Below are 16,191 nucleotides of genomic sequence, written 5' to 3'. Positions count from 1 at the left end.
GCCGTAACGTGCATCCTCGCAAATAGTACTAGACAAAAAAAGATACATAACCTGAATCTTAACTTTTGCGTCCAGGTTACATTTTCAGTATTTTTATTTTTTATAACAGTTTCAGTTTTGTTATATAGTTAATTAATTTTAACACTCCTTTGTATATGTATATTTCAGTCCTAATTCTGTTTCTGACCTGAACTTCCACATTATAGCTTAATAAGAGTCTGATATTGGATTCTAGTAATACAATTTCAAAAGGAATAGAGCTAAACAGTAGAAAACACCATGGAACACGTAAACCACCGCGCTAAATTTTGACTATATTTTCAGTAACCTTATTACCAACCCAATAAAAATGTTACTACATCTTCCGCATTACAATACCGTTGTTAAAATCCGTTGGTAATATGCAAGAAAATATTTAACTTCTAGTTTGAAAAACTGCCGCCTACGTATCTGGCTGTTTACCTGACAGTCTTAGTACAGGCCCTAAGTATCTCCACGATGCTCTATTTGCAACTAGTTCTGTGACCTCGTTTAGTTCCACATGCTTCCATTTATTGATAAAGCATTTCATTCTAATATTTAACTTTATGAAGATAAAGTTGGATGGTACTGTAAATGTAGGCCTAAAGAACTAATCGGGATAAATATCCATTCATATGAAGAGAAATTCGGGAATGGAATAATTTCCAATTTCTTCGAAATAAGACTGTGTAAACAACTAATAGGGAATCTGCTACCTGGGCGACAGTCCCATGTGCTATTAAACATAACGCTTTCTATAAGTAGGTAGCATACATATAAAGCAATTTCCTAGTAGACATAATATTGTGACTGAATATTTCAATGAAATATATTATTAACAAAAGAACATATGAAGAGAGGCATACAGATTAACAAAACGCTAATAATAGAAATAAAAAAGATTCATCATAATAAAGACTCGAACCTGCATACCTTGCATTAGGAAGTGAGCATGTTAGCCATTACGCTACGAGAACGCTTGAAGTAGTTTGGATACATACATTAACTTATACCTCGTGTCTGAAAACTGAAAAAAGTAGAAAATTTAAGTCCATTTGAAAGGATTTCCAAATAGATTTTGATTTTATATCCTTTTAAAGTTTCTTTACAAAAGCTTGAAGTATAAAATGTATTCCCTAAGCTACCGATGCGAGAGGCTGGTGTGACCGTTGCAACTCAAGGGAAGCATTAATGTTGAAGATCCTGCAATACAATATCGGCCACTGTTACAGTATCATGCTTTTTTTTTTTCTTCAGTATAGTAAGCTAATTTAAGTTGTATGTTACCACAAATACAGCTAATAATGTTCAACTCTCAAAACTTGCCCGGCAGGTAAAGTCTCATCGGGTCCTCGAAGTGGCCGACAAATTACGCGCTGGGTAACTACGATTTATGCTGCCGATAGCGTTACCTGGGGGTGGTCGAACGGAAACATCCTTTTACGCGCTACTTTACCAGTAGGTGGTAGAATCGGCCCTAAACTGAACCTTATGCTGATAAAGCTCCCAGCAGACTGCATAGCAGGGGAACCTATGGTGCCGAGAAGCGTATTATGGCAATGTGCTTGGCGGGAGACAAGCTCGCAGCACTGGCGACAGGGCTAGTGATAATCCCCACCATAGATAAAATAATGTCCTTGTAGCTGTACATCTGGTCAAAGTCGTTAGTTAGTTCCAGCTTCTTTACAGGTGTTTGAAAATAAGGAGTGGAAAGGACAATCAGCTCTGATTTAGTTTCTTATAATCGTCAACTTCAGGTGGTTGTGAAATATTATTTGATGTTATCCCAGATATAATTTCAGGTTTCAGGCATGACATTTTTGGGTTTTAGTTGAAGGATCGAACCAGGTATGATATGGAGCTTGATCTGTAACAGCCAGCCTTTGAGGCAATAAACTCAGGACTTTCATGAACCATTCTTCATAAAGAGTCGAGATCATTTCGTTTTGTAATCAACACCAACTTTCTTGCCAATAAAACACAGTTCTGCACCATCAAGAAACGCTTTTTTACTTCTGATGTGCAAAATTATGATGCGTTTGCCAGATCCAGATGGTGTTTTGAACCCTCTACAAATTTGCTGAATGTACCCTCTGTGTTGATTATAGTTGAGAAGTTGTTTTCTAAAATATCAACGACGCGTTCTTGCCACCCATATTTCATCCTGTGGTTCTGTCCACACCAGGTTTAGTCTATAAAGATGATCTACTAGCCCTGTGCACGTAGGTAGGTATGTCGAGATGCAGTAACTGTCACAGATGCTATTACCACTGATTTTCTGTTCAATTTTTGAATCAGAATCCCAAGCTTTTTTAATAACTACTTTCAAGCCGGGCTGAGTGGCTCAGACGGTTGAGGCGCTGGCCTTCTGACCCCAACTTGGCAGGTTCGATCCTGGCTCAGTCTGGTGGTATTGACGGTGCTCAAATACATCAGCCTAGTGTTGGTAGATTTACTGGCATGTAAAAGAGCTCCTGCAGGACTAAATTCCGGCACCTCGGCGTCCCCGAAAATTGTCAAATTAGTTAGCGAGACGTAAAGCCAATAACATTAACTACTTTCAAAAGCATACAAACTGAGTTATCAGAAAAATGTGCCATATTTTCTAACAGTTTCATGTGGAGGCTTTTATTATGGGAATATCTAATTCATGTAAAACTCATGTATATTTCTTTGTACTGTGCCCAAAGTAAAATAAAGCTGAAATTTTCGGACACCCCGACCTCAAAAACTCCTTTCCTGACCTGGATGACCTATTTCCATCATTCGCCTTTGAAGCAGCTCCTACTCTCTTCACTGACAATGATAATCCAAGAAAATCTGCCACTTTCTGGCACACAAGGAACCTCTCGTCCCCTACGTCCCCCCCCCCCCCCACTTTGAAAGAAACAAATAGCACTCTAAACCATAGCAAATTCACCCTCTGACAATGGTGGTCTTGGTAGTGATGTCACCAACATGCAGAACACAGGCAGACTGAAAATAGCATGTGGTCAAACTGAAGTCACGGGCATTCCAATTAACATCTGACTGGAACAAGCGTATGCGGCAACGATGCACCCGATTCCACCACGCCGTCTGTTGTTAATCGCACAGTCCAGCACACACACAACCTCCCGTCAATATTACTCTTCATAAATCCAGTGTCACACTGTACAGTTACAGTTCCATTTTCTCACAAAAACTTTACTATATTTTTGTAGACAATCATTAACGAAATTAAAAATAAACATTCCATTACACATTTTAGAGATTCTAAGAACAAAAAGGAAAAGTTTATCACCTTCACTTACAATAATGATATATCAAATTACCAATTTCTTTAAAATGAAGAATTTTAATATAGCTTTGAAGACCAACAATAGTAATTCCTTAATTTTTCACAATTCAAGTAGAGTTAATACACTCATGTTCATAAAAACCAGAACACCTTGAAAGACTATAGATAGGTTCATATTCACATGACATGTGCAATTAGTATGTTCCGAAGAAATGATTAGCGTTTGAACCATGTCGGCCCTCAGATTCAAGGTCCACATCGATATCTTAGCGCACCACCACCAACTGGTAAAATGTGCCTGCGGCTCTCGTTGTTGCTATAAACTGAAGGTAATAGGCAGATGCGCAAGATGCCTCGCAGATGTATGCGAGAACTGTACCATCAAATGAGCGAGTTTGAAAGAGGGCGCATTATTGGCATGAGAGAACGTGACGCATCCATCTGGGAAATTTCTGATTGTGTGGGACGAAGTGTGTCGGCAGTGCAACGGGTGTATACAGAATGGTTCACAGAAGGCCGTAGAACACGACGAGATGGGTCTGGTCGCACCACCCAGACCACTCCCCGAGAAGATCGACACCTCATCCGAATGGCATTCCAGGACAGATCTGTGTCCTCCTCGGTTCTGGTGTAACAGTGGAGCAGTGTAACACATTGTTCATTACCAGGAGTGACAGTCCATCGCCACTTATTACGGCCTGGGTTACCAGTGCGTTGTCCACTTCTCCGCCTACCTTTGACTAACTTGCATAAACATGCTAGACTGCAATGGTGTATGGAACGATGTCGGCGGGGACAGGAATGGCAGCAGATAGTGTTTTCAGATGAATCCAGTTTCTATTTGAAAATGATGGCCGCATTTTGGTTCACCGCAGACAGGGAGAGAGGCGTCACATTGACTGCATTCGCACAATACATACCACGCCAACTCAAGGCCTTATGGTGTGGGGTGCTACTGGGTACAACTACAAATCACAGTTGGTGCGTGTCCAGGGCACAGAGACCAGTCTGACCTATGTGGGATTCGAAGATCCGAGAGAGAGGGGTTCGAATCTCAATGTCGGCAGCCCTGAAGATGGTTTTCCGTGGTTTCCCATTTTCACACCAGGCAAATGCTGGGGCTGTACCTTAATTAAGGCCTTGGCCGCTTCCTTCCAACTCCTACGCCTTTCCTATCCCATCGTCACCATAAGACCTATCTGTGTCGGTGCAACGTAAAGCCACCAGCAAAAAAAAAAAAAAAAAAAAAAAAAATATTTATTGTAACTCGGAATCAACTTTCTAAACTTTTGTTCTTCTTTGTTTTAGACCTCTCACATGAATTGACTATGCTACCAATGTCACCCGATTTTTCTTTGTCTAGAATCTCAAGATTCCCAAGATTCCATTTGACGTCCACTGTAATTATGAGAGAGTTCCCCGCCACTGAAAACTTACATTATCTCACTCAAGCCTGTTCAACTTTAGATTATAATAAGATTTTTTTATACGAACTGTACGAACATTTTAAATTTGAACAGCGATCAAGTTCATCAAGATACAGTATTATATTAATAATTTTATAGAACTTTTATCAAGACACTACCATAACATTCAGTCAATGGGGCTTTTAATATTGAATTGCTCACATTTATGTACCTAATGCCATACATTTAATATTTATCTGGATATGTTAATCTATCAGGGAACGCTGTGAGTTATATTTTTCACTTAGCAATATTAACTCAATATGTCATTCTTCATGTTAAATAACATAGGACTAAAATTTTCCCTCTTTCAATTGATATTTAGGATTAATTAAATAATGTATTAATCTTTATAGCCCGCCTGGTGGTCATGATCATTAAGGCGTAGAAGTCTAAACGGTCTGACACCGTGATTAGCTCGTTTGAGTCTCGATGGTCAAAAAATGTTCACCATCAGAATGTTGGCCAGCAGGATAGGGAAGGTGGTGGTATAGACTACAATTTATAATAACTAGATTATGTGCCAAAAGCCTGGATTAAATTCCAAACCTCTCCGCAGTGCTTATGTGGAGTGAGGGCATATAATGCTGTTGATAGTGATTCATCCGTCGGATGGGAATGTTAAGCCTTGAGCAGACCACTTGGTGCTATTCGAGACAGGAGTAGGCTATGTGCAAGCACTGGGTTTCACCCTCTCCTTTCCTACTATCATATATCACATCAATCATTTCAACTCATTAACTCTTCTGATGAGGTCGACGGCGGAAAGGGCATCTGGGCATAAAAACCCGCCATGACAGATTCATTTCACCTCATACCCGACCCTGTAGAGAAACAGGACATGGGTTCGACAAACAATGTATTAATCTTTATATAAGTAGTTGAAGACTAATTTATATTCTAGTGATTTATTTCACTGAGTACTGTATATACGGTATTGTATTGAAAAGGTGAACTACTGTATCTATTCATTTGTATAGTTGGGATCAATACCGAATCAAATATGAAATTTTGCTATTTATCTGCTGCACTCTAGGCCTGTCTATCACCTCTTCCCATCCGAGCTAGCCAATGGTGACCGTCATCAACACGTTGTACTCCATGGCAGCTGATTCTGGCAGTGGTAGTATTCACCGAATCCGTAGACCTGTGGAACACTCGAGACAGTGGCCTGTCAAACGCCCAGCATCTGCACAACTTCAGAGATAGAATGACACATACATCTGGCACCGATAATCTGGCTGCAATCAAATGTGCAGAGATTTCTTGTCTTGCCCATTCTGTGGTCACTATTAATCAAACGTCCAGTACAAGGTCTGACAACATCAGTCGTGCTACACCGTCCTATTACATTTACCGGGCCTACCACAGCACCATTTTGCCAATGGTAGCCATCTCTAATTAAACTGCTCATCAGTGTATAAAGTTTTTACTTTCCATGATAAAGGAAGGATATTGGGAAGAAGAATTAGAGAAAAGGTAGAAAGCCAGTTACAAAAGGAACAATTTGGATTCAGAAGTTGAAGGTCAACAGTGGAACTCATTTTCATTCTGAGACAGATCATGGGAAAAAGCTGGCAATATGGGAAGGAGATAGCAATGACTTTTATAGACTTAGAAAAGGTATCCTACAGCATCCCCAGAACAAAAGTTTGGGGAGACCCTGCCACACAGGGGAATCAGCTAGGAGCTAATAATAATAAAAGCAATATATGATAACTGTTGCAGCTGTGTGAAGACAACAGTGGGTAGATAAGAATGGTTTGGAATTTAATAATAATAATAATAATAATAATAATAATAATAATAATAATAATAATAATAATAATAATAATAATAATAATAATAATAATAATAAAATAATAATAATATTTGCTTTACATCCCATGAACTACTTTTATGGTTTTCAGAGACACCAAGGTGCTGGAATTTAGTCCCACAGGAGTTATACGTGCCAGTAAATCTACCGACACGAGGCTGACATATTTGAGCACCTTCAAATACCACCGGACTGAGCCAGGATCGAACCTGCCGAGTTGGGGTCAGAAGGCCAGTGCCTCAACCGTCTGAGCCACTCAGCCCGGTGGTTTGGAATTTACAATTAACTAAAACAAGGGAGTGTGCTGTCACCTTTACTGTTCATAATGATGATGGATGGCATCGTAAAGACAGTAAGGAGAGATTAAGAGTAGTTTCTATATTTTTTTTTTACAATTTTGCACTATGTCGCCATGGGAAGGAAGTGGCTGTGGCCTTAAAGTACAGCTCCAGCATTTGCCTAGTGTGAGGGGAAAGAATTAATGTAATGAATAAGATTATGATGTGATCTAGGGAGAAGATGAGGAGCAGGTACAACAACAGCTCTATGTACTGAAGAGAAGGACTGAATAATAGGGACTGAGGATCAATATGGAAAAGAGCAAGACACTGGTGATGAGTAGAAGAAGTAAAAATGGAAAAGGAGCTAACAAAATTGGAAACAAGGTGGAACTGGAAATACTTGGGAAGTGAATTGACAGAAAATGTAGGGTGGATGTGGAAATTAGTAGAGTGGAATGCCTTCTACCACCAGGTGCAGAGATTAGTATGGAATAAAGATGTACTAATGAAGTCTAAAGAAGTAATATAGCCTACAAGGGATATTACTTATCTATAATGACATGCAGCAGAAACCTGGAAATTTCAGAGAGATGAGAGTGAAATGAAATTCTTGAGGAGTACGGTACAGAAGACAAGGAGGGACAGAGTGAGAAATGAAACCATATGAAGAGCAAAATATGCAAAAACTAAATGATAAACTGGAACAGAACAGACTGGAATGGTTTGAACATGTCAAGCAGATGAAAAAAGAAAGACCGCCAAGACAAGCGCTGGAAAGATAGATGACAGGGAAGAGAGGACCAAGATTACAATGGATGGACTCGCTAAAGAACAGCATAAGACAATGGAACCTGGACTGGAACAATGTTAAATGAAGAATGGTGGAGAGACAGGACAAAGTGGAGGGGAACCACATTTGCCCCCACCTGGTCTCAGCTGGAAAAGGGAAAATGACGACGACGACTTAAGAAGAATAGTAAATACCTTGGATACTAATCAGTCAGTTGAATAGACAGGTTTTCAGTCTGGATTTTCTACACACTGAGAAATATAAGGAATACAAATAACTGTGTGTGTTGCCTATTAACTTTACCAAGGTTTTCGATACAGTCGAACATTTGTGTCTTTTGAGTGCTTTAACAGAGCAAGGAGTGCCAAAACTGTACATGAAAATCCTTCAACAAAGTAAATCGAGAGTCAATTTGAGTCACATGGAAGGACCTTTAAAATTGGGAGAGGAGTCCACGAAGGAGATCCCATATTGCCTGTTTATTCAAGGATGTTTCACAAAATTTGGAGTGGTATGAAAAAATGCAGCGCCAACATCAATGGCAGAAAACTTCTCAACATGAGACTTGCAGATGATGATATCCTGTTGACAGAGAATCACTCAGAACCTAAGCTTATGTTGAGTGTCCTGTATGAGCACAGTGAGTGAGTGAGTGAGTGGGTTACTAATGTATAGGATGATGTCTAGTTGTAATTCCTCTTAAAACAATCACCATCACCACCTGGGATTACTAATGACAAAGACAATGACAAATAGTATTGAGGAAATAACAGAAATGAATGGAGAGACAACAGAATATGTTGAAGAATAAGTAATTTTAGGCCAGATGGTGTCCTTTTGGAGCAGGCTGGATAAAGTGATTAGGAAAACAATGAATGCCTGAAAGAAATATCAATTAGCCTATCCGCTTAATACTAAGAGCGATGTAATGGACAATCAGTGTGTCATATCCGTTGTCACATAATGAGCAGAAACATGGTCCCAAACTAAAAAATAGGTCAACCAACTTCTAGTGTGCATTTGCTGACAATACCTACGGTAGTGTTTACAGTGCACTATGTCTTCTGGTAAGGGCTAGAGCAATTTTGTTACTTTCATTGAGCTGTCTCAGTCTTATCCTTGGCTTTAACAATATGAAAGTGACCGAGGCATGAGGAATGTTACCGTGCGTCCAAAATTGAGAGTGTACTACAGGCTCTTATAGGCTTTTACATCTAGCGGACTCCCGCAGAACTGATGGCTCTGAAGTCTTTAAAACTGGATTTTCACTGCCTTATTTAATAGGTTAATGGTCATGGGTGGAGAATGCATGATCCTTGGCATTCATTTAGTGATATGTAATTCATAAAATCTTGATATAGATGATTTTGTAATTTACGTGACAACAGTGTCAGCATGCAGGATGGAACAGCATGTGCGCTGTAGTACGTGGGTTAAGACTTCTCTGAACGCAAGAGCCCAGATCTCTCCAAAATATTTGAAACAATGTTGGTATAAGGATTGTGTTGTATAATAGAAAAATAATAGTGACTTAGGTAAAAATAAGTGGCATTAAAGATATGGCTTCTGTTCCGTTTGAGAAATGTAAACCCAGGGAAATTTTAAGACGCAGAGAATGACAGATAGATTGTAATGTCTACAACTATATAAAGGCCAAGAATCAGGAGAGAGATGTGGATTGGACTGCGAGGGAAACCGATGAAGCATGCAGCATTTCAGAAACCACGCTGTTTAATGTTCGCACCGTGGCTACCAAGGGAACTTTCGTGTCACCAGGTAAGAGGAGAATGCTGAAAACAACGAGGTGAAACAGCAGGGTTTTGAAATACAATGACTTTATACGGAGTGCAGTTAGATGAAAAGTGCACGAGCTTTGCATTAATAATCGACCACCAACACTAAATCCTGTTCTGTCGGCTGTTAACAGAGATCCAGATATCCAAGATTTTAAAAGATCTACACTTCACATCCCGCTTGAAGAAATGGATTTTACTTAAGAACGGAGGGGAAACAAAGCCATGCTGATTGAAAGAGACGATGGTTGTGTGTTGGCGCCATAGATGAATGGGATATAGGCTAGTTCTTTACCAGTCATTCTGAGGTTCTGAGATATAGTTCTTTACCAGTCATTCTGAGGTTCCTTAAACATCACTAGAAAACTCCTTTTTCTATCAATATGAAAGGTAGAACGTTAATGGTAACATTTCAACAAGCTGATTCTGTAAAAAGTAATTCTAAATAGCTGTCATAGAATGCTTCCTTTATCAATCACCATCATAACCTCAAGAAAATCAATTCATTCAAGTAACATCAGAAAACTGAACCTTAAAGATATTAACAATCGATGATGATATTATGTTGAACCTTAATTTCTGAAATATATACTGAGTGCTGAAGTATTTACTCACATCCATAAAGATCTATCGGTCTTAAAAGTTAACCCGGCTGCTCATTATCACCCATACCGGTACGTAATATGTTCAAAACATAAGTAAAACTAAAGTAAACGGTAGTTTATACTTCATTTTTGCATGTGCCAGTGTTTACGACAATACACTAGTGTAAATTAAGAATGTACTCCGTGTTAATAAAGGTTAAAGTGAGACAATTTCATATTAGACCATACCGGATTATTTAAAATGATATTCTTTTTTCAATAATTCACAATCCAGCTCACCTGACAAGCTTGTCCCGGCCAGCAGTTTGATTATTTAACTTAATAATCACATCCATGGTTTTGACTGCCCTATAAAATAAACAAACGCATACTAGTATGATGAAACCGTTTTTTGTGATATCCAGGACTGACTAGATAACGTTGGAAGCAGTTGCCTATGGCACTGCTTGCACAGGTTCCAAGAGTAAGTGACATGCAAGGCAGAAGGCTAGTCCCGCTATGGGCAGCTATGGCTCCCTTCGCCAGCGCAAACCTACCCCAACCACAAATAATTTGAGGGAATGAGGGAATTGTATATTGCCAACTCTTTACTATTTGCAGAATAAAGGCCATTCAAAGAACATATTTAAGAAAGCATTGATTTTTTAAGGAATCATTCAACTGTAAATTTGCAAAATATTTTATTTCTTGTCAAAATATTCCACGCATCTCATAAAATCAATACTACGAGTCCGATGTTGGTACTGCCCTCTTACGTAACGTAAGCTCGAAATAATATTTATCTTCATTTACCGTAATAAAGAGCATTGCTTAGCCCGAGTGCTGTGGTGTAAATCTGCTGAAAAATTATTATTTTCATTGTGTAAATGTAAACGAAGAATTAGACTCATCTGTTTTACTCATTACATTTCATATTTTACTGTACGTTCCTTCCCTCTTGATCACGACAATCAGTAAAATCATAATAGTGCAAGCGTCCTTTCTCAATGATTCTATTCAAGTCCCTTTCTTCACATTCTCTTGTGTCAATTTTCTTTCCAAATTAAGAGTCGGAATGCATGCAGTCTCAACTTCACTTCTCCCCGCGTTTCCCGACTCAGATATTACTATTGATATTAACGTTTTAAAATCTAGAAGATTTTCAACAATTTAGGTTGTTCTTCATTAAAGAGCGAAATCTAACGTATCTAATATCAAAAATAAACTTCGTACTATATAATATTCAACATCAGGAAAGTGATTTTAAGATATACTTTTGAAAAAGTTTCTTCCCATTTAACCGCATATGGACAAATTTATCTTCAAACTGCTATTTCAGCTTTGAGGTTCTGTAGGCTATACACACAGAGTCTGTGTCAATGTTGCTAAGTTTAAACGGTCCATTTCTAGGGGGCCCCAAAGTGGGACAATTGCTATAAACCAATAACTTCTGGACGGACAAAGTGCGATAATGAAATTCTGAAGGGTTTAAATTTGAGAACTTAAATTTCACTTTTAATTAATTATGCAGGTAGGCTACTAGTGTACCGATATGAATGTATACGAATGTATAAAAGTGTTATCCACCTTTGATTCAGACTTTCAAAGATTCTCTCTGATTCACACTCTTATTTGGCAGTATTTAACAGTTGAGAAGACGGTTTTTAAAATTCGTGAAACTCTGTGTAAAATAAAATGCCATTAAAAAACGTTTAGTTTTTAAAATTGAGGAGTAACATTTTTGTTCAAATCTTTTTGTAGTACGGTATTTATAAAAATTAATACAGAAGTATAATGTATTATATTGCTATCCACTTTTAATATAATGTTTATCAAAACATATCAGTCAATACTGATCTGTATTTAGGGCAGTCGCCCAGGTGGCAGATTCCCTATCTGTTGTTTTCCTAGCCTTTTCCTAAATGATTTCAAAGAAATTGGAAATTTATTGAACATCTCCCTTGCTAAATTATTCCAATCCCTAACTCCCCTTCCTATAAATGAATATTTGCCCCAATTTGTCCTCTTGAATTCCAACTTTATCTTCAGATTGTGATCTTTCCTACTTTTAAAGACGCCACTCAAACTTATTCGTCTACTAATGTCATTCCACGCCATCTCTCCGCTGACAGCTCGGAACATACCACTTAGTCGAGCAACTTGTCTTCTTTCTCCCAATTCTTCCCAGCCCAAACTTTGCAACATGTTTGTAACGCTACTCTTTTATCGGAAATCACCCAGAACAAATCGAGCTGCATTTCTTTGGATTTTTTCCAGTTCTTGAATCAGGTAATCCTGGTGAGGGCCCCATACACTGGAACCATACTCTAGTTGGGGTCTTACCAGAGACTTACATGCCCTCACCTCTACATCCGTACTACAACCCCTAAACACCCTCATAACGATGTGCAGAGATCTGTATCCTTTATTTACAATCTCATTTATGTGATTACCCCAATGAAGATCTTTCCTTATATTAACACCTAGACACTCATACTCATACTCATACTCATACTCATACTCATACTCTCTGACGCTACTGGGATGTGACTTTTGTTCATTGCACATGTGTTCCTACGTGTAATAGAGAAACAAGAACCGAAAATACGCTAGGTCTGCCTCATTTGTTAGCGATTATCAGCGCTGTAGTACTTGGATTCGATATCTACAAAAATAACTATATCTTTGTCGAAATCAGGACTTTTCAGCGTCCGCTGAGCGTTTGGGGTATCAGAAGGACAATACGCCTGAAAGTGGGACTGTTCCGCCTTATCCGTGAATTCTGGTCAGGTTCGATGGCAGTGTAGGTGCCATCCATCCTTGGCTGACACTTTCAGTGTCCCATCCCAGTCACGTAGTCAGACTTAAGTGAAGGGAGGGGCAAGGAATAATGTATGGTACTACAAAAAATCATAAACATAAAATAAAAATCCTCATATACGGTAGTTAAACATTTTATTAAAATAATCTAAAGCAGAACACCAATTAAACTGCAGAAAATGTAACACAATCAGCGTGTTACGAATAAGACACTGACTGTTTTATCAGTCTAATTTAACCTAGGATGACTCAGTTAGTACACACACACACACGGCAAAGAATAACAGCACTTCGCTAATTAATGGTTGCCCTTGCTGGTATTTACCTGGAACGGATGACCCCTCCGTAATCTTGATTGATGGGTCTCATCTTTCACTTCGCTTCGCAAGCACTGCCGTCACTTCACACAGTAGCTTCGTGCAGAAAGGTACGAATATACATCTGCTGGCTATCAGAACACACGACTGCTGTTCACTTGGCTCCACTCCAGACTGACCTTCTAGATTCACACAATCAATTTGTGTGGCTACTTTACACACTGAACTACTCAAAACATATCACTCAGCAAGACAACTATACAACAGTAAACACTAAACGACGGCACTCTCATTACGAAACCACTCCAGCATTACTCTCCAACACACACTACTGCCCTGATGAGGTTCTAGTATCTTTGGGATGTTCTTCCTGGCTCCAAGTCTACATTGAGATACGTATTCAGCAATGCGTGTTTCTGAGGTGGCTGGCAGTGTGGTGTGTTGGATGAACATGAATTAGAGTGTGTTGTGATAAACAAAAATACCTCGTTCCCAACTCAGAGAAATTTACCAGACGAAATTAAAATCCCTCATCCTGCCGGGATTTGAACTCGAGACCCTCTGAACCACTCAACCAAGGAGTTGCATTCGAATCTCGCCGAAACAATTTCCCTGGATTTCCATTTCTACTCCAGGGTTTTGTTGATAGCACTCTCAAGATCGTGGCACTCATCGTCTCCAGTCTTATCCCCAGTCGAGTATAAATACACAAATGTGGTGAACAAATGCAGAAACACGGATTATTACGAGAGAGTTTATTCACACAGTAACGAACTGATGCAGTCTTCCATTTTCAGTGCATTGCTCTACTCTCGCATTTAAAACAATATAAAGTTATCAGTTGCGAATTTACCGACCGAGTTGGTCGTGCGGTTAGGGGCACGCAGCTATGAGCTTGCATTCAGGAGATAGCGGGTTCGAACCCCACTGTCCACAACCCTGAAGATGTTTTTCAGTGGTTTCCGATTTTCACACCAGGCACACCTTAATTAAGGCCATGGCCGCTTCCTTCCCTTCCCCCTCCTATCGTCATCATAAGATCTATCTGTGTCGGTGTGAGGTAAAGCACTGGTGAATTTATTGCTGTATCGTATAATGAGAGATGTTTTAGTGCTATGGCAGGAAAAGTTTGAATGCTAATTAACAAGTACGTTTACGTAATTTACAGCCGGCCCCACGATGTAGGTGTAGCCTGCCTGCCTTTTATCCTGAGGCCCCCTGGATCGATTCTCAACCAGATCAGGGAATTTTACCTGGACGTGATTACAACTGAGGAGCTGTCTAATGGTGAGATAGTCTAGAACGTTAAGAATAACAGCCGAGAGAGTTCGTGGTAACGACCACACGATACATCGTAATCTGCCGGCCTTCGGGCTGAGCAGCGGTCGCTTAGTAGGCCAAGGACCACGGCCCTTCGGGGCTGTTGCGCAATGAGATGTGGTTTTGTTCGTAATTTACTCATCCTTAACTCCGACTACGTGGACGGTAAGTGGGATATTAATTAATCATTTTTTCTGTCCGTCAAATATTCGGCTCGCAGGCTGGTTGGATACTCAGAAAGTACTACCAAATTTTATGCGGTTATAAGAAAGCCACTAAATCCTATGGGGGCACTATAATGAAGCGTGCAAAGCATGATGAGGAAACGGGTAGTTTGTCATTGTTTCCCTTGCTGGGTCAGTATGTACTACTGCAGCCAACACCTCCTAGATAATAAGGCCTCACAACTGTTCCGCATGTCTACCGTGACGTCACTACCGGGAGGCAAGCTTGAACCTTCTCAGTGTTAAGAAAGCAATGAGTGTGGCCAATTGTCGGTGCAATTATGTAGAAGTGTTTTAACTATTTTAAATGTACCAGTTGCGAATCGTTGTGTACAACGGTGTTAAAGTTTTGTGTGCCCAACTGCAAGGGAAATTACGATAATGATAAAGTCCATGTGTTTAAGTTCCCGAAAGATGAGGTTATGCAGCAGAGATGGTTTCGTGTAATTCCAAGACAAGATTACAGAGTTACTAATTACTCGGTGGTGAGTAACTGTTACTTTTACATTCTCACATAATCATAATGCACATAGGCCTATTAGGTATTAAACTACACGCAACAACTGGTGATATGTAGGTATGATGATGATGCTTGTTGTTTTAAGCGACCTAACATGGAAGGTCATCTGCCCCAATGTAGGTATGTTTACTTTCGTAAGATATGAGGTTATGTTAGCTTACAATCAAGGGATACACTATTATTAATACCCGAATTAGATTTATTATACACATTAAACTACATGCCTACATATGTAGGCCTATTCACTCTGTAAATGCATGAAGTTGGCTCACAGTGGTATCTCATTTTATAGGTATGCCACAGACATTTCAAGCCAGTGATGTTTTGTGGGAAGTAACTACTACTGATTCAAAAACAGGAAAAACTTTAACTGCTCCTCTTCCAAGTCCACGACTGTCAGAGAATGCAGTCCCCTGTATCTTTCCCAACTGTCCATCATATTTATCTTCACATTCTACCAGTTCAAGAGAAGAACCGGACAAAAAGAGAAGTAGAATAGAGAGGGAATCAATAAACAGAGCAATTGAAGATAGTATCAACAGTCATGGCTCATACACAGACAGAATTTCAGTCCACAATCTAACACAACTGAAAAGTAAAATAAACATGTTGATGTTACCTGATGGTTGGTGTACTGTTGTGAAGGAAATGCAAGTAATTTTTCTGTACATGGATACATTAAAGCAACCACATTGCATAGCATATATAATAATTGAACAGGACATGACCTCAAAAGTGTATTCTAAAGGGGTTTTATTGCAGTGTAAATTTCCTAAAGTAGACAAAATTACCAACACAAATGAAGTACACTCTTTAGTTACAAAATTCCATAGCTACATTACAGGGAATGAGTGTAACAGTGTGCAGAAAGATACAACGAATAAGTTAATTCTAGGTCTAGTGGGTGAATTGATCACTGAGGAAGATGACCCCACGTTTAATTTAATAAAATCACA

General features: G+C 39.3%; 1 protein-coding gene across 2 annotated transcripts in view; it reads right to left on the bottom strand.

Moving 5' to 3' along the window:
• Positions 1 to 10,535, bottom strand: part of Pex11ab (peroxin 11) — a 69,879-nt gene extending 59,344 nt beyond the window's left edge. The window contains exon 1 of one of the 2 annotated variants that reach the window (XM_067140015.2): positions 10,335 to 10,535. In XM_067140015.2, coding sequence (XP_066996116.1) covers positions 10,335 to 10,390 — 56 coding nt within the window. In that variant the 5' untranslated portion in view covers positions 10,391 to 10,535. The remainder of the gene's footprint in view (positions 1 to 10,334) is intronic. The other variant, XM_068225769.1, reaches the window with a different exon arrangement.
• Positions 10,536 to 16,191: the final 5,656 nt, after the last annotated feature.

The sequence above is a fragment of the Anabrus simplex genome, chromosome 1 (genome assembly GCF_040414725.1).
Source record: "Anabrus simplex isolate iqAnaSimp1 chromosome 1, ASM4041472v1, whole genome shotgun sequence".
In the NCBI taxonomy this organism is placed as follows: Eukaryota; Metazoa; Arthropoda; class Insecta; order Orthoptera; family Tettigoniidae; genus Anabrus; species Anabrus simplex.
This window is presented reverse-complemented; position numbering and strand designations above follow the sequence as displayed.